We start from the raw sequence: 24,397 nt of genomic DNA on the forward strand, positions 1-24,397 counted from the left end.
ATTCCAAGAAACGACACCATTCTAATATAGACGTATATGAAAAGAAAAATGAGAGACAGAAATTATGATTTACCGAGTTCTTTCAAGGTAATAGATTGAACGTTACTTAAGAACATCATAATCGTGAAGGATAGTCCGATCGAAGGACATGTGAGCAAACCTCAATGATACCTGTTCGTCCAGAATGCTGTTTATAATACTTGGCCGCGTTTACCGATCTCTATAACACGTTACCGATCGCTTTTACTCGCTCTATTACTCGCTTATACCTGTCCGCTTATATCGTAAATAATCGATTTACAGCTAGACCAAACTGATCCGTTGATGATAATCGGTTAACGAATCGTTATAATCGCGATGCAAATGTTTCTCAATATTTCCAGCATTACACGAATCGATCCATCAACAGAGATTATTATCAGGATTTACCTTCTCTCTTATATTATTCTATACTTTTGATTCTCATAAAACTCGCGTTTTAACAACCTACTAATAATATGTTAAGACAATATACTAATTGAGAGTTGGATACTCGCATATTTAGCTTAACATTGCAGCGCACTAAAAAAATAATTTTAAAAAAATCTAAATTTATTTTATACGAAATATTTCTACAAATAATACGAAAGCACGTTGCAAACAATAAATAAACTTCCTAAATTAATAATATATAACTGTTTTTACAGGTGCAATTAATCACTCATCGATCTCTCGTTTCCTTTACGCGAATAGAATACCGCTATCCAGTGCACGAAGAGACGGCGATATCTCGTCAGAGACATGAGAAACGCAAGATGCAAAATGAAGAACAAAGTACGTGCGTGCGTGCGTGCGTGCGTGCGTGAAATGTTACATATGAATATTTACCGGTAAGATTATCACCGCGTTGCTGTGGCCATCGGAAAGAAGGCCTGGGCTGCTGCTTGCTGCGCATATCTCCCGTCCGGTGCGGCGGCTCCGAGCCGCTCGCTTTTCAAACGATCGGAGACCACTACTTACCTGAAACAGAACGAGATAGAAATTAGGTTGAGATTTTGCTTTTATTCAGACAAATTTCTTACTTAATAAGATATGTATGAGGATCAATGGCATGTAATCGAACAAGCAGACCGTGCAACAAGATATATCAGAATTTGTAATATATGATATAAAAATATCGTCCCTAGACACGATAATTCTTTAGAAATATGGTATTATACCTTAAAAAAACCTATTGTAAAAGTCGTACGTCTCTTTTTTCGATTTGTGACGGTTATAAAATCAATATAAAGAAAAAAAAGATACACAAATAGAACGAACAATACTAAACTGAGGCAAAAGTTGGTCATTGCTTGATAACCATGTTACCTGAAATTTACAAAAAAAGTACGGTAAATGGATCCCATAGATCAATAGAATTTTCACAGTTTAGACAAGAGAGAAAATATAAAAAAATATAAGGCGATAGAAATCAAGAAAAATATTCCAGTATATTTACATAGTGCATAGTATAAAGTATTATTTATTATACAATTATTAATTCTACAAGAGTTTTTTCTTCTTGTAATAGCCAGTATATTTTAAAATACCTTCAAACTTTATCGAACTTTATATAGTTTTATTTTATATTGTCATAATTTATCTCAATCTCAATTAAATATATCTATCATGATATATGCTAAATACATATTAAATGAATTACGCTTTGGTGATATAAGATAAAGTATTGAAATATAACTTTCTAAAACTTTCAGTCATAAAATGCAATTAACGTAATGTAAAAAAAAATTAATATTATATATAAAACTAATTTTCTTCTCTTGTCAGTCAGTTCTTCATAATCAATTTAATTTCTACAATATATACTATATAATTTAACAAAATACAATTTTAAAGATAGCTTAAATTAAATGCGGATAACATATTGGCAGTGTCAAACCGATCGTTGCTAAGAAAATTCTCGCTTTTTCACAACGTCAAATTTTCCAATCGACGCAACGTTCCCGTGATTCTCGGAAAGAAGAGAAAGTCAACCTTCCCGACGGATTTTTACAAAGGGTGCCAAAGCCTAGGATCGCGCCCCGCATCGCAGTTCATACTGCCCCCTCCTCCCACTCATCCCTTAACCACCCCGGTGCCGACCATCGTAACCAGCCGTATATCTTTCCGGCGTACGCCCTCGAAAGCGGCCGCCTTTGTTTCAGATATTTATGGGGCGTTTTAATTCGCACGCCGCGTCACCCAGCCGGCAGGGGGGTTGCCACCGTACGAGGGCCGGACGAAGATGGGCGCGGGGGTGCTGTACGGCGCGACGGAGCGGGGCGCGAAGGCATAATAGGCATAAGGGTGCCCCGATAAAACGTCAACTTCTCCCCCCCCCTCTCCCCTCTCTCTCTCTCCTACCTTCCCTTTTCCAGACGTAGGCCATAAGCGCAAACAAACTCTCGCTCGTATATCTCGCCTCAATGGTTTCTACGTCGGTGCGCCAGGGGCGTACTGTATCGTACCTCGCTCTCCTTTTCTGCCCCCACCCTCCCTCCCTCCTACTCCTCTGAAACCCCTCGCCACTTTCTACGTCCACCTTCACGCAAGCCGAGAAAATTCCTTAACCCATATTCGGACAATATATCGCTCACATGTGTATACTGATTTACTGTAACACTCTTCGAAAGTGGAATTCGAGGGAGGATTATTTTTTTTCTTTGGATTAGTCATTTGTTGTATGACGCGAATGATTGAGTTTTTTTGTCTGTCGTGAATGTTTTTGTATCATGTTAGATTAATTAGTCTGATTTGATTATAAGATTGATGTTTGAAAGCATGATTATCATCTTTCGTACAATTGCTTTTTGACAGACGAAAATAGTTTTATTACGTATCCGATTGCAATCATTTATTTGTAACTTATTAATATCAAGAATGTAACGAGTATTATATATAATTTATATTCATCCACATTTTCTCCCTTTTTTTTCATTACAATATAAATATATTACATCTTGAAAATATTTGGCAAAAACAGAAAGCACGATTTTATTAAATATTGAATATTAAAAATAATTTCATCTTTTTCAAACACTTTGAGATAGCGTCTTAAATCAGTGTGAAACTTTTCAACATTTTTCCCCGCTACATCAGAGTGATCAATTTAACTACAATCGCCAGTACGATTGCGTTAATGAGTTCCGACTAAGTGCACGTTTTTAGAAACACGTTACATTCGTCTCCCTGATCCACGATCCCAGTCTGTACGTTCCTTTACAACAACACCGACGTCTCCGTCCACCTTCCATGGTCTTCCACTAGCAACTACTTCCACCTCATCCCTCTCGTTCCCTCACCCCCAACACTAGGACACACGCTGGAGAGGCAGCCGCACTCCTGCTCATGCTCTTCTTTACGTACAGGCGAGTTTAACAGTAACAGTACGTCACCCTGTCACTCTTTCTCTCCCTCTTCCTCCTTCAATCTCACTCTCGCCTTCTCTTTCTTCTCTCCTCGTAGCGTCTCGCCCTATCTTCTTCCCCAGGTCGCTTTCTCTCTCTCGCACTCTCCTTAACAGCCTTCACTCTCTAAAAGCCTGGGTGTGATCTATGGCGGGACGTTGCGTCACTCGGGGAACAGATGCAGGGCTCGTATATTACTCGGCCATATCTACAAGCAAGACGGCGAAGAGGAGAAGGGACGAGAGAGAGGGGGTGTAGAAAGGGCGAACCTTGCCGTACGGTCAAAAGAATGGCGAACGTCACAAATCACTCGGCTTTTGTGTGACATCCAACCCTCGCTCGAATTTTTTACTTTCCCGGGATAAAGAAAATTTACTTGTTGACGAAGAGAGATTTCTACTAAACGTTAAAGCACGCGAAGGATTGTTCTAAAAATTGGATTTGTCGCGGAATTTCGTCTCGTTTCAGCGACTGATGTCATTGAAGGCAAGTTTAATCTCTTTTGCTGCGAAAAGTTCATTTCGACTCGACGTAGCTTTAATTGCGTCAAAACTAACATTGGTCGCCAAGTTTATTCTCAAAGATGTGTGAATATTTTTACGACTGAAATTGATTATGTACAGTGCATTGAATTTGAGAGCCAACGCGAATATTTTTCCAACAATGCTTGCAATTTGAATTATATTAATATCGCAGTATTATAAAAATATTTTATAAATATTTCGCAAGTAATAATGTTTCGAAATAATCGAGCGACGAATCGTTCCGATCGAAAGACAACTACATCTCTGGTACATTTTGACTTGCGCAAATTGATAAGATGCCAAAGCAATTGTATCTGGTTCGCGTAAATCGAGCCTGTCGTTGGACTAATTAGGACGCTGTTCTCGATACATATCGCAAGATGTCGATGTTCTACCGAAATAAGTTCTCGCTTTTCGCGAGTGCGCGGACAAAAGGACGGAAATGAACGAAACGCAGGGAGAATTCCACTTGCTCCACGTGCGGGAGCATCTCCGTGTACATGCGCTCGTGGAAACACTAGCCAGCTGCCTAAGTAGGGGCGGAAGGGAGGACGAGGGGCGAGAGAAAGAGGGAGACCGAAAACGCGCGTCAGTAGAGTAGACGCTTCGAGAATCTCATAAATCAGGTCAGGGTTGGCGACGGGGGTGGCTGCCGCGGTGGTTGCAGCGAGAGGAAGCGAGGTGGCTACAATGCGGGAGGGTTGTTAGGTAAAGGTCGACGCACAACAGTCCCATGCTGACTACGCGCGGTGACGTACGCGCATGCTCGTAAAATGCTTGGCGCCAATTCCATTCAACGAAATGGATTCGTATGACGAGAAGGGATGTCTCGAGTGGATCTTTTCGAGAGACGATCCCGTTGTTGCGTTGAAAAATTAAGTGGAAAAATATATTACGTCGAGTACCTCGAAGCGAGCTTTAAATAAGATCCATCTAGCTGCTGCAAATTAAGTTTATTATAAGTAAATTAATTTAGTTTATTATAATTAAATAAATGCGCAGATTTAGAATAAATCAATTTGATATCATTTATATAAAAATATATAAAAAAATTGACAAAAATACAGACAGAGAGACAGAGACAGACAGAGAGAGAAAGAGAGAGAGAGAGAGAGAATCTATGATTTCACTATGACTACAAGTATCAACCTCTACAAGGAATATTTTATTACTTGGCGAAAGATAAATCAAACATCGATTTATGAGCATCTTAATAAAAAACTAAAAGAGTTATCAAATATATTACTACTCTATATCTTGCAATATATATCCAGAAATATATATCATCATATTACTTATCATTGTCAGCTACGTAACATTCATTAGTGCCAACAACATAAAGTAAGATAAGCATAAAAAGAATTCACATATATATTTTTCTTTCTCTTTTTCTGTCGATCGATACATGAGACTCGACGAAGTAGTATAGAGGGAGAAGAGGGAAAACAGCTACGTCGGAGAAGATTCGGAGGGACCCCAGATGGAATCAGTGCAGCAGTTCGGAATATTGGAAAACGTCGGTTTGTGCGAGAAAGAAGAGAAAGACCGGGAAACGGCAGAGTGCGAGTAGGGCAGTATTTATGACGCGTACGTGAATTCTAAGAACATTGGGGATAGCCGTGTTCGTGTCACAGCATCGCTGAAGAAAAAGAACAAAGGGACGAGATACGTGAACAACTGGTCCAAGCTTCTACATAAGACTCAGAGGCATCAACCGGATTTAGCGAACATGAACGCTCAACGTACATGTTCCAAGTTACATGGCTAACGACGATAATAAAGTGAGAGCGTGCTTTAATGGGAAGTGATAATCAGTCGTCCCTAATCTAAATCTCTCTTCAAAATTTTCGACATTTTCTCCCGGATCATAAAATTTGATTGTACGCGTTAATTCAGTAAAAAAAAAATTAAAATTGATTACACTTTTTCCAAAATCATTAAAACAAGTATATTCAAACAAAAACTAGAAACAATAAACAGGCAGTCACTCAGTGTGATATATAATTTTAAAAATAATTAACAATAAAAACCGGAAAAAAGAGGAAGGATCCGAAATAGCGAAACATTTAAATCCACGTCTCGGAAAGCAATCGAGCACAGATCTCAAAAATAATAAAAAAGAAAAAGTGACAAAGTTGGTGAACCTAGAATAGTGTCGCGAGCTCCGAAAGCCATCGTCGAGGATAAGGGTGATCCAACAGATCAAAGATGCACGGAAAAGGGCGAGGACTCGGTGCAGCATTCAATTGATTCATTGGGCGCGCGTGCCTGGTTTTAATTCACCAGAATAGAACTCGTTTCCTCGGCATGCCAGACCCGCGGCTAATCCATCGAGCGTCTTTATTGCTGCACGACATTTATAAAACGTCAGGGAAGAGACGAAAACTGCCGCGATCGCGTCCATTCGTCACCGATTATAAATCGTCAGCTTCTCTCTCTTTCTCTCTTCTTGTTAGACGTTATTAGAACTGTCCTCGTTCACTTCATCGCAAAGAACGACACGCCATCATCGCGATGAGCGACGACGAACAACGACGATGCGTAAGTATCAAACGTCGTATATCATGTTTCAGTTGACGTTTAGTGCATGCAAAAGATAGTCTTGGACCGAGTCGATGGAGAGAAATAGGTATTCGTTTCCGACAACAACGCTGACAAGTTATATTAACTGTACAAATCTTTGGTAAATATAATTTCCATCGTGAGTTGGACGAGTTTGTTGTCGGTGAAATCAAAGTAATTGCAACAATAAAAAAAAATATTAATCGTGATTTAAAAATATTTCGCTTATCAATGCTAATCGGATTTTTTTATGATAAAATTCAAATCTTAAAATAATATTTAATAGGTAATATTTATATAAATATACATTTTTAGAAAATTTGATATACTTTATAAAAGTGTTTAGCAATCAAATTGTTTGTCCCATAAAAGTATTTCAATTTAGACTGGCTTGCATTATACCAGAGAATAAGAAAGAAAGCGATATAACGAAGAAAAAAAATAGTAAACAATTTTCGAGAACAAAAAAAAAGTTTGCATTGCTAAAAATAAAAAAATGTGTATGTAATAAGCTTTTTAACTAGCTTTTTTTCTCATAAATTTTTTGTTTCTCGAAATAAAGACGATTTAGACTGAATATTTTGTCTACAATTATATTTTAATCGCATATATTTTGAATTTAATCATACTTTTCTTTCTCCATAGTGGAAAAAATTAATTTTTCAGAAAAAAACGGAGGTATGTCCGTTGGTTAATAATTATATTCGAGCGAATAGTTTATTTAGTTGGCGGGTATCCCGAACCATTGCGTACAAGGAAGAGATGAGAGCAGGAATGGGGGAGGGGAGGGGTGGAGAGCGGGAGGATGAACTCGTAGTAACCGGGCCAGATAGATCCGCCGCATTTTGCTGGCGAAGGTGTAGCAACGATAAGGTGCTCGTTGCGCTGAAGCGTCCCTAGGTGGCCGTCCCGAACGTCGTCCCGACGTTCTATCCCGTCCACGTCTCACCGCCCCGTGTAACGACCGTCGGCGGTACCAACCCTGGAGCATCGTCGACTCCCGTGTAATATCGCGCTCGCGCTTCCTGCCGTCGTTATCCCGATTTCTCGATGTCTATGAACGAAACTTTACGTCGGTGCCGAGTGCACGTATACGCACGTGCACGTGTGAAAAGCTCGCATCGAACGAGAAATCTTCGAGGTACCGCTGAGGGTCTTCGCAAAGAGAAAGAGATAAGAAGAGACGGAGAGAAGAAGAAGCGAGAGAGATAAAGAGAAAAGATATAGGGGAAGGGAAACGAAGCCCCTTTAATACTCGCGCCGATAGCTGAGTGTTTCGAGTAATTGGGAAGGTAAAACAGCCTTCCGACATGCACCGGATCCCTCTTCGTCCTCTTCGTCCCGTGACGCGATCCTTTTCTTCTATGTATTTCTCCCGATGGCGAGCGGAAGAACGTGCCAGCCAAGAAGAAGGCCTTCCACTTTCTGAGTTTTCTCGTTTCTAAGATGCGCTCGGGAGGAAGACTCTCGGTATCAGCCCCGGGAGAGCGAGAGCGCTAATTAAAGAAGCCGAATCTACCTCTTTGGAGGATCCCGCCATGGCGCGGATCGAGTACCTGAAAGATCCTTTCATGATTTCGAGAGTAAGGTACGTATCTTCTTGGGTCAAGGAGCTTCTACGGGGTAAGAGCACCGAGGGTTAAGACCATTATCGTCCCTCTTCTTCTCTCAAGAGTCAAGCGCTCCTCGAGGGGCGAGAGTCGCGAGTAACGAATAGTTGCCTTCGTCTACCGCGAATGGAATCAAACCACGATTTTACTTGCTGCGAGCGAAAAGAAACGGAAAAAATATATGCAATTAATTTTCTATATCTTTAATTATTTTGAGAAGAAATTATAACAAAATATAATTGATTCTTAAATATAATATTACTATTTAATATAATAGCAATGTTATAATTTTTTACAATTTTTCACAATATTGTACATTAATAGTAACGACAATATTTATCGAAAATGTCAAGTTAATATATCACTCTTTATTTTTACTTTAGAAATAGATGCGATATCGAGTTTTATAACTCGATAATATTTATACAATCACATCTGCCATTCGATAAGCATCAGTGCCAGTGTATTATTTATGTATTTACGGCAGTCTCTTATATCTTCTTCATTTTGGAAAGGAACGTTATAGCGTAAAATTTCAGCCACAGCCTTTCGTAATAATTAGCCCCAGAGTCACGTATGCTGGATCGAGTATAATTTACAATTCCTCGATCATTATTCGAGAATGAAATCGATCGAAAGTGCTGCTAATAATACGTGCGAGTAGATCACTTTTTACGATCACTGATCAAAACGATACCTAATCGTCGCGCGTATAGTCGACGAAGTTGGGGAAGAAGAGGAGGGATGAGATGCCTGGCGCGCCCCGGTGATTGCAGACTCTCGTGGTACGTTCTAATCGCCATAGATGAGCCTGGATAGGCCGCCCTCGACCTTATTATTACCGCTTGGCTCTCTCGATTCTGTGCGCGTGTCCCATTACGTGGACGATTATTTGACTGGTCGGTTGCGGCCGAGCCTTCGAAAGATCAGACAAGGCGAAGAAATCGAGATGGAGGCAACGGAATGAGAGAAAGGGGAAAACGAGAGGAGACGGGTAGTCCGCGAAGGGGCAATTGATATGAGAGAAGGAAGAGTGAGAGTCGGAAAGAGAGGAAGAGAGAGAGAGAGAGAGAAAGAGAGAGAAGGACAGAGGAGAGCAAGGTAAGTAGGTATAAAGGAGCGTAACTGGACGTGAGTTCAATACGTGGCCCTCGAGCACAGCTGTCACTGACATCGCCGCAATTCGAAACTGACCGCGACAGCTAACCTCGGTACCGCCGAACCACAACGGCGGAAACTTATACCGGCCTTTCGATTGATCCGTCTAGGCCACTCACCATACGCCGAAGGGGATGGATTAGTCGGTCGATCCACCTCGTCGCGCCGAAAATCTTCCTCGGATACCTTACGCGAGCTTCTCGAAACGAATGTCGGTGACGTTTAGGGTACTCTAAAGCGAACGCAAAACTTAATGAAAGAAAATGAGCGGCATTAAAAATATCAAAAATCAAAAATATGAAAAATTCCCTTAACTTGAAATTGATAGCCGAGTTTTATCGAAAACATGGCTGAGATTGGATGATGTGACGATAATCGTGATTAAACTTATACATGTATAAATAATATAATTGTATAATTAAATACGTATAATTTGAAGAAAAATTTATTTAACATTGCTCGATCGGTTTCGCGATGATCTGATTCATATCAGCGACAGGTAGATATCGGCAGGTAAAATCACGGCGAGAATCGAGAATAATAAAAATGGATCCACCTAGAACGCCCGGGAATTAGGAACTATAACGTTGGCGCCCTTCGGAGGTTCCTTTAATAGATGTACGCCAAATAAGAGGATTCGGAAATGGCGTAGTCATCGTAGCTCGAACCGGAGAAAAGTTAAAATCGCGGTAGGTAGTCCTCCTTGGACGAGCTAAGAGCAGGGACAGCTCGGGTAATAAGAACGAACGCGATAATAGCGAGGTAGAGCGGCGCGTCGAAGAAGAGATCGGAGAGAGAGAGGAAAGAAAGAAAGAAAGAAGCGAGGAGACGAAGGGGAGAGCGGCGGAGGTACCCGGTCAATCCTTCGTGAGGAGAGCGAAGAGGTGATGGATGGAACGTCAGTCATGGTGCAGCCATCAATCTCCCGTACCTATACCTTTATTATTTATTATTCTTGCCGTTGTGCGGATACTCCTCCTCGGGCGCTCTCTTTCTTTCCCTCGCGAGCATCGGCGCAGCCCAAAGGCCGCCAGTGACGAAGCAACGCTTCAGGTATATGGTACACATGCAACGCTATGCGCAAACTACATCTCGTCAAGCGATGGGGAAGGATCTTCGTCGCGACTTGTTTGTTACGACAAAGCGATTCCGGAAAATTAAATTTTCAAAGTTCGGGTTAAATCTTGTAAAGCTGAATATCTCGTGCGGTTAATTGTATGACACGAGGCCAAAAGACATTCGGATTCTTATTTTGGCATCACAAATTTTTTATAAAGAACAGTAAAATACAATTTAATATCTAAACTTGCTAAACATGCGTTCTTCTGAAATAATATGCGATGCATAATATGACGTTTTAACAAGCTGTAAGTGAATAAAAAAATACACGTGTCATATTTTCGCAAAAAAATACACGCGTCATTGAAATCTTTAAGATATATTGCAGCAAATTAAAAATTCATTAAAGACAGATGGTCTATAATTTTTCTTCAACGTCTTTATACATTTTATAAATAATTTTTTTTTCGCGAGAAACGAAGTAGAGGAATCTTAATCGAACGAATGTGTCTCGATGAAACTTTGAAAGAAGATTATTTATAGTTCTTTGCTCTCCGAGTTAGATACGACAAAGGGAGACGGTGGTTGATGCATAGTGCCGCCCCTATCGGTCCTTTACAAATACAGTCACGCATACAGGCGTTCGTATGACTGCGCGAACCTTGCGATCGCCCCTGCTGCGTCACGGAACAAATGCGCGTTCGGCCAATCATCGTCGTATCCACGATGACGATGACGACGTAGAGGATGACTCTCTGCAGCTGTCAATCCTGTAGAACCGCGGGGACGTCAAGACCTTCGGCTGGTCACTGAGCCGTCAGGGTGAGACTCTTTGGATGGAAATCATGTTCATAAATCAAGAAACTTTTACTTCATCAAAGACAACGAGCTTACGTCGATGACGATCTTTTTTCAAGCAACAGATCTTCATTTATCTACGTTGAAGATCGCGACTTGCAATTTACAGATGCGCCTTTAGAATATATAACTCGCGGTAAAATAATTTGCGATAATATTAAACTAAACTAAAATAAATATTATTTTTGCTAATAAATAAAACCGCAAGTACTAAAAATCTATTGTGATGAATTAATTTGAAAGAAGCATAATTTAAATATAAAATTTTGTTATATATTTTGCGCAAAAGAGACAATTCTTGAAATTCTTCACTTGTCAAAAAAATTTCTCCAGTTGCTTGGGAGTCATTTTTATTTTCCAATGAAACAACTATTTCCGACACTACTGTGGCGTATGTATACAGAATATACTAGAGTATCAGAGTTAATTTATATTAGTATTTTAAATGATTATCAATGAATAGTATGACACGATAAATGTGAGAAGCCTATAATTATGCGCAAATACTTTGCGGAGAATACGCATTTACCGTTAACCGCATTTATAGCTGTCCAGCACTGTCTGTACACACGTGGTTTGTGCAACCGTTTATTCAAACACAATAGCAGATTCTTACGAGTGGGCAGTTCAAAAGGCCCTCGGGATTTTTTTTTCAAGCGACATTTTATGTTTCGACACTTGGGCGATCGCTCGCTCGACAGCTTCCATCGATAGGCTATTGACTACTTGGTTCCAAACGCCAAAGTATCGACGAGGTCGAATGCACTATCGCTGCAATTTCGTATTTCTATTCTCGCGTTCACCAACAAAAAAAAATAACGTTCTTAGATCGGCGCGACAGCGTGATAGTAATTCGCAACCGCGCCGCATGTTTAACAAGTAATGAAATCTGTTGGGTATTAACGGCAAATGCTACTGTAGTTCGTATACATCAGTTATGAAGTACGTGTACTAATCAGCGAGGTACTCTAATTTGGAAAGAAATTGCTCATAGAAAATTAGAACTTATTATAAGATGGGAACGTTTATACAGCAAATGGCGCAAGTTAACTTTTTTCCTAGAAAACTTACGGGACTAATATTATGCCAACATATATAGAAAGAGCATAGTCACATATGTAATAAACTTGTTTTTTTTCTCTTCAAATTATACAATTATTATTTATATCTTGAAGATATTTTTATATTAAATTACTTTCAATTATTCAAATAGTCTTTTACATGAGTTCTCAGCTTGCTTTATTGCATTTTTCTGCAATTTGTGAAGGAAGAAAAAATCGCATATTAAATAATTTCATGTAATAAATACTTAATTTCCATTACTAGTTTTTTTCATCTTAAAATATAACTTATATAAATATAACTTATAATTTTTATATTTGATTAAAAATATTGAAATTATATTTATTTAAACAAGCTTCTTAATTATAATGAATAAAAAACTGTAAGTTTAGTATCAAAAGGTCAGTTAAATTAGCACAAAAGAAAACAAAAAAGGAAAAGTCCAATTTGCTCTTGACCTTCCATAGATCAAGTCTCTCATCATCTTATTGCAAAGTCACACTACAGTGATTCATCTGTGTAGCAAGATCGATCGTATCTCTGATTCCGTTCCTTCGATGAATCGCTTTCGAAAAATTTTTCGCGATGCAAAAATAACATGGTAATAACATATGTCAATCAAATTAAATAAAATCGCTTGTCCGCAAACACAAAGTTTATTAACTGCCAAAGCGTGCTAATAATTAAGTCCTTATCTTTTTTTACTTTAAAAGAAATAAAAGAAAAATTTCCATGCGTATATTAAATAGTTTACGATTGTTTAGAAATTGTATAAAAATATTATCAATATTCATAATTGAAACGAAATCCGGATGTAAAGAGCCATTATCTGCAAATTAAAAGGAAACAAGATTGGTGTGCGCGGCGCGAGGGGTGATAACATTAGGGTACAGAGGCGCAAAAGTCGGCAGCTTAGTCGTTTTAAGTTTCTCTAGTTATTTAAGAAGACATCAGGCAACTCGATCTTCCAAGCCGGATGCCATACCGTAGGATACCTGCACCTGAGCCTCTTAGGCGTTTTTTTCGCAAGTTAAACAGGTCGCTTATACCCGTTGAAAAAAAGCGCACAGTGACAGAATTTCACGTTACAATTTTGACCAAAGCCCGGACGTTTAAGTTTAAACCTGGAAAACCTGTACTTTTAGATTTCAATATTTTATTTTCAGTACTTAATACTTTAAGTAATTAAATATAAATATTTTTAATAGTAAAAGAGAGAAATTTTATATATATATTATAAGAGGGTTGCCACAAAATTGTATTGAATAAAAAAATGTAATTCGTTATATTACTACAATATAAAAGGAAGGATTCTAGTAGAAAGCGCGTTTAATTCGAAATATATTATATATACCCATTGTTCTATTCAAGTTATCAAACTTAAAATGATGGCATAAATAATGCGCCAGATATACGATGTAACATTTATGCAGCGTACGTACGCGCGATAGTAAATTCAAACCCGAATTCAGACAAAAATCAAACTTGCGCGAGGCTCGATGCGGGATTATTGGTGCCGGATGAATTTTTCATGAGGTCCGCGCACAAATAAATTGTTTTCCCGGTTGTACATCGTTAATTGTTAACGTGAAGTAATACGCGGATCGGCTATCAATAATTAACTAGCAGCCAGGTGCAGCACGATCGTGTATACATGTGCACCCGCGCACGTATGCGTGTGTGTTACTCATTAATATTTTAATTATTGAAAATGTGCGCGCGTCCGAATGAGCGCAATGTACGTGTGTACGTATATAGGCGGATTAGGATTTACATGATTTGAGGCAGGTCAAGATCGGCGGTCGGCTACGCCGGCGTATAACCGATATATATGGTAGTAGGCGAGCGCGGGCATAGGCTTCTCTCCTCCATTCATACTTAAGCGGCGACGGTTATGAACGGGCGCGCACATTATGTAATGCATCGTCGGCAAGAGGTCTTTTTATATCCTCGGCGTAGCTAAACGCAAAAGACCGTGCTCTCTTAGCTCTTGAAACTTTCATAATAATGCATATCGACAGGTACTCGATGATGCACGGATCGCTCCTTCTCCCCCCCCCCCTCTCTCTCTCGTTTGCGACGCGCATCCGTCGGATTTGCGCAAACCGCATCATCTTACATCCGTTTACGCGCGCGTGCTTCGGCGAATTTATGTATTCCGTTATAAAATATATGCGCCGCGTATTTTGGACACGAGCGCAGCTTTCAAACGTCGGGCGAATTTTAATGAGACGTCGATATTATTATGTGATAGAATTATACGGTTTACCGACACGTTGAAAGAAGCGATTCCATCGTACGTATCGTCGGTGATACACGTAGAATTTCCCAGATGCCCCTAAGGACCTAAAAATTGAAAATGCTATCGTAGTAAAACCATGTATCGATTATACCAGTTTTAACCGACTCGCACACACATCCGACAATTTAAAAAATTACTAGAATCGAAATTATCAATGTTCGATACATTTCCATTTCTCTTGGAAGCTAAAGAGCGCGCGAGAGAAGAAGAGCGCGAAAAAGAAGTAGCTCTCAAAGTTTGGCGGGCAACACCTGCTCCCCTATAGATTCCCTGTTGCGTTAAATCAGAAATAATGAACCGTGAGGTATCGGCATCTTCTCGGACACGACTGACGCACCAACTGTCGTTCTTGGTTCGCACCAAGTCGCATCAATCCGGCTCTTACATGCAGATGCACGATTATTGCGCAGCCACACTTCATCAGCTGCCATCGATGCAGTGCGACGCAATATACGTTCTCCCGGGCCAGAGCCCGGTGATCGTGTTATTAATGAATTCTGCGGTTCGAATCGACTGCGGCCAAAGCGAGCGAGCGAGCGAGCGAGAAGGAGCGAGAAGGAGCGAGAGAGAGCGAGACGCGAGGAACCGATCGCCTCGATGCAATCGGTTGCCCCGAACGAGTTTCGAACGGGATGGAAGAATAGGTGGCGTGTAATATACGACGACGTTTATATTAATGAGAAATGTGCCTCCGGGAGGAGACACGTCGCCCTCTCCTTCCTCCGAGGCCGCCAATCATCGAGGTCGCCAACCGACGACCAACGTCTTTTATTGTTGTTATTATCAATGCGTCGGTCTTTCCGTCCGCGACCCGTTATATCAATGTCGAGCAATCGTCGATCGTTAGAAACGGCCGGTAGTTAACGGTCTCGCCGGCGGGATCGGCGAGCACGAGAATGATTTAGACGCTCCGATTGCCCTCGCGGCGACGACGCGATCTAAATTACGACAAAGGAGAGAGAATTCTTGCGCTTGGCGATTCGATTGTTTAAGAGACGCGATTACGCGCGTTCCGACAAATATTTCTCCTTGAATGCGCCAAACGCCGTTCGCCAAAATGTCAACCGACGACAGTTTATTATATGATAAATTGCATTATACGAGTAATTTACACCGGCAGAAGTGTATAATGAAATAATAAATCATTCGCGTTCGATGACAACTGCAAATCTGCATAGAAAATGAGGCCCTCGCTGAAAAGTAATAACTATGCAGTATTTCAGAGACTTGTTGTCATTGTATACAACTGCGTTGCGTCGTAGAATTCGCGGACTCGCGCCTTCCTCCTACGCTATTTTATCTCGAGAAAATTGCGTGGAAAATTTGCAACCGCCTCTGAATATGTTAAAATAGCCGCGAGATCGATTACAATTATTGATAGTCGTACGTCGGTTACACGCGAAATTATGAAATCCGCGGATCGTATCTGATCGCCGATGCGTGGAAGCGGGTTAATTGGAACCGGACTCGCAAAGTCGACGCGGAATCGATCGTACCGGTCCGATGCATAGACCGGTCGGTCGCCGATCGCCGGTCGCCGGTCGCCGGCTCTGTCCGCCGCTAATCGATAAAATTATGACGAATGGCACCTCGTGACGAGGCTTCAAGACATCGGCGGGGTCTCTCGTCGTCGAGGAATTGGGTTACACGGTCGATGAGTCGATCGCCGGAGCCAGGGAACGATCGATCGTCGCGTCGTAAACTCGAGTGATCGCTCTCCCAACGACTCATCGATCGGAACAAAAATTCGAGACAAAAGCACCGCAAAGTGCCGCAACACAATAAAGATTTATAGACGCGCCACATGTGTCGGATTTTTAAATATTTCAACGGATTGTACGGCGATCATCTCGATTGTGAGTGATTAATTTATACAAGACTGACGTTACATACATATATACACGTATACGCCGACTATATGTCGCAATATGCTACTTGGTTTGCGCTTGTACTTATCACCGAATAAAAACCTATTTCTGTCTACGAAGCAAGGGAGATCGATATCGTCATTTTGCATTAATGTACAATATCAATGTCGCATTATATTTAACAAAATGTCTGCGCCCCATATTATCCTTCCCGCTAAATTATTTTATATTCTATTTTTCAATATCAAAAAATTCGATTCTCTTTGATATCAAGTTGCAATATTGCATGAAACTTTCAAGAACTCTGCAAGAGAGAAAGAGGGAGAGATTGCCGCGCGAAAATAAGCTAATATCTATGTGAAAAATAATATAAAAAATATGGCAAATGTCGAAAATGTGTCGACGATGAAAACAAAGAGAGCGAATAATCCGTCGAATTAAGACGCATGGTAATTATCTGATAACGATGGCGCGGAATCAAATGATCTTATTATATACCTCTAGATATACAATTGCATTGTGTCGCACGGCTGCGCCAAGTTACTTGTTATTTCATGTAGGAAAGGCGAGCTGAAGGTGACAATAATATCACCTGGAATTATTATCGGCGCCGCAATAACGGGGGCGAGGTCCGCGCGGTACAATGTTCGTCAATCGATCGATTCTGCCCGCCTATCAATCAACCTTGTCAAAAATAATCGATCGACGTGACAATTCGAAGCTGACTCGCCTGGTGCCGGCGAACCAGAGCAAACACCAAAGTAACCAATCAATCAAGCCAGACCGGTCACGCGTTTTCGTTCGACTACGTAATAGAACGAGTCACAAATATACAGGGTGACACGTTTGTATTTAATATACTGTACGAGCCAAGCGCACGATACGTCAAGTGATTTTTTTTTAATTATATCTGAAACTGTCGATTCATTGCTGCATATTATATATATTAGTAAATGTATAGTTGTGACGTTATGTATGTACAATTCATTCTTGTACGTTTAATCGAAATGTATAGTATCTCTTTATTACTTTGTTAAAATATTGATCTCTTCAAAAACGATAAATGTTATTTTTGTCAGTATGGTCAAATTATAGCGCATCTTAATCTATATGAATTTGAAACTCGTTAAATTTTCCAAATGCATGTTTTATTCTAAAACCTTATACTATTTCGAATACTAAAGTTGTATGGAAAGCTAGCAGCGAGTGCCTAATTATATAATAAACTTTGCAATTACATATGCAATTGTAAGAAATAAAATAATTTAATCAATTTAAGAGAAACACCCATCTTAAATATATTTCTATTTAAAATAAAAATATATTTATAGAATAATATTAACTGCATTATTACATAATGGAAAATTAATTCTATTATAAGAGAAATGTTAAAAAAAACAGAGCATAAAATATCACCAAATTTATTGATAGAAAGAGAGTAATAATTTCTCATTCAATTATCTTCCAAATAAATTTATACTTGTTTTTCGAAAATATTTAATCAAAGAGCCAGAATATCGCGTCTCGTTTCTCTCGCATGTATTAAAATAGTGAGAGAAAATCAATAGTGAAATCAATGGGAAGATTAAACAATGCGTCTGAAACAACTTACAACTTTGACGATATACTGGAAAAATTTTCACACTAGCGAACAAATACTTTATGCCAAAGCGAAAATGACATCATCAATTGGATTCATTGTCAGTTTGCGATATAATACACGATATAAATACGCGCAATCGATTGGAATAGAGGAGCGCGAAGAAAGACATAATGTTTAGAGAGATGCGACGACAGCCTACGATCACGCGTACTTGGCGCGTTTTCCTAAAGCCACGAGCTCATTACAACCTGTCTTGCGGAAAGGACAATCGCTTCTCGCGGTGTCGTCGGCTCCACCCAGACGACGTCGTCTGCGTCGTAGTCGTCCTTGTTATCGGCGTCGCGCTCAGGTGAGACCCGCGTCCTCGGAAGGCAATGCCCCGCCAGCTCCCGCCACCAAACTTCCCACACGTGCACGTCGCGTCGCCGTGTAGTGATTCACCGGCTTACACGCGACTCCGGTACCGTTACACGTGTGTAGGCACACCGGGCTACACGTGTGCGCTTCGCTAGAAGGCACGATCCGGTCGAGGCGGTAGCGTTGGCGTTGCCGCAACGTGTACGTACGTTCTACAGTGTCGGCCGAAAGTCCGAGATTGGTACACGAGCAATCGCGGAGGGTGAAATCAAATATTCGATGTAGGATCTATCATGTTCCGTTTCTTGCTGCGATGTAGATGCATTTTTTCTACAGCTCTTCTTTGATACTTTAAATTGTTTCGCTCGTGTATAACGTGGTGTACAGACATTTCTTTTGCCTTTTCGATGGAATAATTTTTAAATTTTAAACGATTCCAAGACGAAATCTTAATTCTCTAGTCTAACTCATTCCACAAATGTGACCCCCAACTTAATATATCTCTCTCAAAATATTTGTCTCTGTAATATTATACGTTTCTTGCGAGTGATCTCTAATTTTTGACTGATATTGTACATGGTAGCTCGAGACATTTCGCCACATTGTTGTGAGATCCTAGATTCTCTCAGAACACTGCCCGTCATATGGAGTGAGAGGAAGCGAGAGAGGGAGAGAATAGCGTGCGCGTGTGTGTGAGATCTATACGCTATGAGCTACACTCGCAGCATCGTATATACTGTTGCTGACATAATGCGCGTAATTATTATCCAATGTTATCAGCGCGCTTCCTTGTTCGCGCCTGTAAAAGTGCAAGATGCAAGATGCTGTCGCGTACAATCACCGCAGGGAAAAGAGTGAATGAATAAGCCGCATCGTCTCTACGACGTTTTATGAGCGCAATTATCATATCGATGTTGCATGGGATAATCACGTGTACTTGGAGCCGGTTGATCTTTCAGTTATCGTTAACACTGCCGTCAATAGCCGATCGATAAATCCGCGGTAACCGCTCATGAGGATCGTCAAGTATCGAACGTTATTTCATGATGTCTCGACATTTCTAAGATGAAGTGAATTGTCATTAAATATACATGTAGAAAGGGAAACTTTATCAAATATTAATTAAACATATTTTTAGGATTATTAACCCTTGCTCTTCAATGTTCTGAAAAATATATAATTATTAAAATATATAACTATAAATATATATATATATATCTTTATACTTTGTAGAGTATTATGCAAATGCTTGCGTGTCCAAGTATTTCACCACAACAATATAGAACGATATGAAAGAACAACCTCTCTAATTTTGTTTCCATGTTATAATTCCTTGTCTCGCGTAACATTCCACTTATATACCATAGAATCATTTATCGTGTTTAATACGCAATGAACGCATACACCGTGTCATATCTAGTCATTCCATATAAGGAACAAGTGGATATAATTTCCACGTGCAAAGATTGAGTCATCAACGTATAGACATATTAAACAAGCAGAAAAGCATTATGTGATAAACGAGATATCAAACATTTTATAGTCATGTTATCGGAATATTTAAAAAATATGATACATTTTAAAATTTATAAAGATATATATATACTTTTTTTCTTCTTCAAATATATGTCTATTTTAAATGTTTTCGAAATTATTTATTTCTATAAATACGTACAAGTACATATTTTTAATGTTTAATTATTAATGTATAATTAGGCATAATTTTTGTTCTATTAAACTTTGATCGCTCAGATCTCTCTTTCTGAAAATTCAACTTTTTTTCTTTGTTTAAAAAATGTAACACGTACATAACATGTGAAATTAAACTAGAACTCACGCGCATAATTCATCGATTGTTACGTTCTCACGTGTCACTCTCTCACGCGTACCGTTCATTCATTTCTCGATAAATATAACGGTGCGATTTTTAAGTAACTGAACACACGTCGTGTGTTTTCAGTATAGCTGTCGACCAAAATTAAGGAAAATAACGATGGAAGAGAGTATATAAACGCGCGCGTTCAACACAGGGATGATTTATAACAGAGTCAGCGTAAAAGACACGAGCAGCGTTGCATTGGCAACGCAATTCCCCACTCTCGCATAGCGAAACACTTCTGTCATGCGAAATCTGGAAGGCAGTGATGTGAGTAATCTAGTGAGTGATTCACGAAGGAATTTTTCCTACTGCGACTCTGGTATCATCCATCGTGAAGATACGTGCAAAGTATAGCTACGTCAAGGTGTTTATTTTTTGAAAATTAAAGACAGAGAGAGAAAGAGGATGTATTTTTTTCAGTTTACAATTTTAAACATTTTTTTAAATTTTAACTTACCGTAAAAGAGCGAGTTCTTATGTATCATAATACGAATAATAATTCGAGAAGGAATGAAGAGATATTCTAATCTAAGAGATAGTCTAAGTCGACTTGACAACTCCTAATATTCATATTTCATTTAATAAGTTCATTCTACTTAATTAATAAAACATCGCTGTCACGACGGTATCAGTATACTATGTTTACGCGAATGTACACGATGCAGAGCTGCTAATTTCGTTTTAAAATATTCATGTCTTTTATGCAATTTTTCCTTTGCAGATAGTCGAGAAGGCTATAAAGAAGAAAATAATGTTATCCGCACGCATGTTTAAGCGAGCGTGAAAATGTGGGGCCCAAATGACGACAGAGTTACTGTAATATTGTAAAAATTTATGCTATCCAATCGAAATAAAAGTGTAATTAATAATTAATAATATAATAAAAAGCAAAAACAATAACTTCGAATAACAATTTCTTCAACAAATAGCACCATGTGCACTATGATTGTCACGCTTCAAAAAATCTCATATTTCTAGTAATTTTAAATCCTGACATTTCGGAGTTAACCAGAACGACTAGCAAATAATTTTACTAACTCGGCAGGACGTCAAAAAGTAGCGCGTCGAAATAAAATACAAGAGAAAGACCTGTCAAATAAAGCGGTTACGGACAAGCGATTACAAAAGCGTGACGGATATACGAAAGAAATGCATATAGGCTCTCGATTGAAAAAGGAATAGTAATTTTTAACCAGCGAAAAACGCAATAAAGAGACAAAAGAGAGAAAATTGTCGGAAACACGTCTATTAAGCTTATGCAACCAGAATCTGGAACAATAAAACTGGAGCTTGGGCAACAAAAGAGCATTATAAATTTATGTATAAATTTTGCTCGATTGTGTTAAAGTGGCCATGTAGACGTGGAAACGCGACCAGTAGTAGGCAGTTTTATGTAAATACCTGTGTAGCATATAAGTTACGACGAGAGCCCGTCAACTTGGCGGCTCCTTTGATCAATGTGGCGCCTTGTATACTACAGCCATCCTACTATATCAAGTGTTTCTGCATGTAAGGTGCGTCGATTTTCCTCGAAACTTACTCCAGAATTTGCTAAGCGTGAATAAAAAAGAATACAAACACCATTACTTCAAATATTAATTTATAAATATTTTTTATTTCATTGTTTATCTCCCGTTAATCAGTCGCATCTCTCTCTCTCTCTCTCTCTCTCTCTCTCTCTCTCTCTCTCTCTCTCGCTGCTTTTAGTTTATAAAAATTAAAGATTCGCATAACGATCTAATTGGAAACTTGTATTTGTGGAAAAATTTAAAACATGTTATTGTTAAAACTTGTAGTATATATATGTCTTTCTATATATTTTAATTTTCTCATTTAAGCATCTAGAGAAATAGAAAATATGAAAAAATGTAATGTCGAAAAATATAATGTTCTTTGCAGGAGAATACAATATTGGATACGTCAGCTTTTATTTTCGTCTGCCAATTTAAGTGTCAGCTAATTTTGAAATCGCTCTAGTATAATTTCAGATAAGAGATATTAATTTATATAATCTAGATATCTTTAATTATGGGCTCACATATATATGTGTATATATATATATATATATATATATATATATGTATATACGCGTGTGTGTGTGTTGAATTACCCTTGATTGGACGGAACCTCAAGTAATCTGTCAAAGAATCATTTATCATTTATTAATATCATGAGAAGCAATATCGGACTGAATCATCATTCTCGGATATCATCACAATTGGGAATTATCAAGATGTCACAAAATGTTTTAATACGTTTGAAATAAATGATATCATAGCCTACTAATTTATCTGCAAGGAAACTGTAATAAAGTAGCTTATACGTACGTATTTAAATCATAAAATTCTGATATGCATATACTGAATTATGTCACGACATATGCCTATTTTTTATTCAGTCGCAAAGCATTTGTTTCTACGATTGCCTTATTATATACGATAGAAGAAACAATTAAAATGATTTTAACACAGTTATGTGTTAAACCAAAATACAAAATGCATTTTCACTGTCATTTTCATCTTATTGATATCACAAAATTATTAAGATTATTATTTATTAATATATATAAATATATACACACATATTAAATGTGTAAAAAATATTTTACACCTACAGTTTACAAAAAAATTGCGCAAGTCAGTAAGAATTGTTAATTACTAGAAAATTTGTTTACATTATATATATTTCTATATAAAATTTGTTCACATACACATTAGAATATAACGAAACATTTCCAAGAGAGGAAAGGATCCTCCGCACCGTCTCTTTTCGCATTTCGCAGAAATATTGTGTCGCGAGTACAGGTAAGCGATACAGAAACACGATGATGCGCCACGTTTCCATCCGGGTTAAACGGTGGACCACGAGGGACGAATAAAAATTAAACACCGTTAAGTTACACGGAAAATTCGCGCGTTCATCGACAAGTAATAAAATTAATATTGAATTATCGGGAGGGGCGGGGGAGAGCAGGGAGAGGAAGGGATGATGGGGGAGGGGCTTTTCAGTTTGCCGTCGACGCATTGTTTTTCAACGAATGTACCATCGTGCGGTTGGGCTCGTTATCGATAATTAAAAATTGTCAAATGCACTTTGGCCGCGGCGCGGCGCGGCGCGGCGCGGCTCGGCGCATCACGACCGGTGCAGAGCTCAGTTGGAAGTAGCCTGGGGGTCATCGCGGGGTACTCACCGGAGGGCGAGGGGGATGAGGTCGATTCTGTGTACAGTTGCGCAATCATTAGCCAGTGTATTATTACTCGCACGGATATTAATTGATTTCGAAAATACAATTTTCTGTGCGAATGATCAAAACGCGCTGCGCTGCCGCCTGCTACTTCGACCCCGTCCTGACCGCGTTATGCCTCGCTCGCCGTGTGTCTACATCATCAGCATGCCTCTAGCGTTTGCTTTTCCGTTTAGATCGGCCTCGCGTGCGATCCTCTGAATCGCCCCGATCGAGGGTGCTCTAACGAACGAGCCGTATGAAATGGAAAACAAACCTTCGATATTCTCGATGGCAATGGAAAAAGGCAAAATGTTGCGCATAAAAACAATGAAATTTGCAATGAAACTTGCAATCGTCATATTATTTATCGCGATTGCAAGAAGGAAAAAAAAAATTATTAATCTCGAATGAAAAATAAATGAACGTTCAAATTTTTTCACATTTAATAATTATAATTCTCTGGTAAAATCGCAAGCGCGTAAAACATCCGAGACGACTGGCTTCATCGTAAAACGAAAGCCAATCGACCTGAATCAAACACTAGTTTTTTTTCAGACGCATACGCGATAATCGCACACATTCGCGTAAGAAGAAAATTAATTGTAAGTCGTGTTAAATCAACTAAAAAATTATTATTTTTCTAATACGGATAATGGAAAGATCTCATTAAAAATGAGAGCAGAGTCGATATATGAAATTCGATTATCTCGGGTGAGCGGAAAATCCACGAACGAGGAGCAAGAGAGTAAGAGGTAACATTGTGAAAAACCTGACAGCGGTGAAGGTGAGAACCGCGTGTAAATCAAAAGCGTTTTATTAGACCCCTCCCATTTTATTCGGATTATCACGGCGAGAGTCGAGCCGACTGCACTTTTCATTCGATGCCGGAGTACGCGGCAAAAAC

General features: G+C 39.2%; 1 protein-coding gene across 3 annotated transcripts in view; it reads right to left on the reverse strand.

The window, feature by feature from the left end:
* Positions 1 to 24,397, reverse strand: part of LOC105257726 (protein tiptop) — a 142,709-nt gene that overhangs the window by 47,103 nt on the left and 71,209 nt on the right. For 2 of the 3 annotated variants that reach the window (XM_011268537.3, XM_011268538.2), the window contains one exon: positions 868 to 999. The exons of the other annotated variant lie outside the window; for it this stretch is intronic. In XM_011268537.3, coding sequence (XP_011266839.1) covers positions 868 to 934 — 67 coding nt within the window. In that variant the 5' untranslated portion in view covers positions 935 to 999. The remainder of the gene's footprint in view (positions 1 to 867; positions 1,000 to 24,397) is intronic. 3 annotated transcript variants of the gene reach the window in all.

Source organism: Camponotus floridanus, unplaced genomic scaffold (assembly GCF_003227725.1).
Source record: "Camponotus floridanus strain SB8 unplaced genomic scaffold, Cflo_v7.5 scaffold38, whole genome shotgun sequence".
NCBI classification, from domain to species: domain Eukaryota; kingdom Metazoa; phylum Arthropoda; class Insecta; order Hymenoptera; family Formicidae; genus Camponotus; species Camponotus floridanus.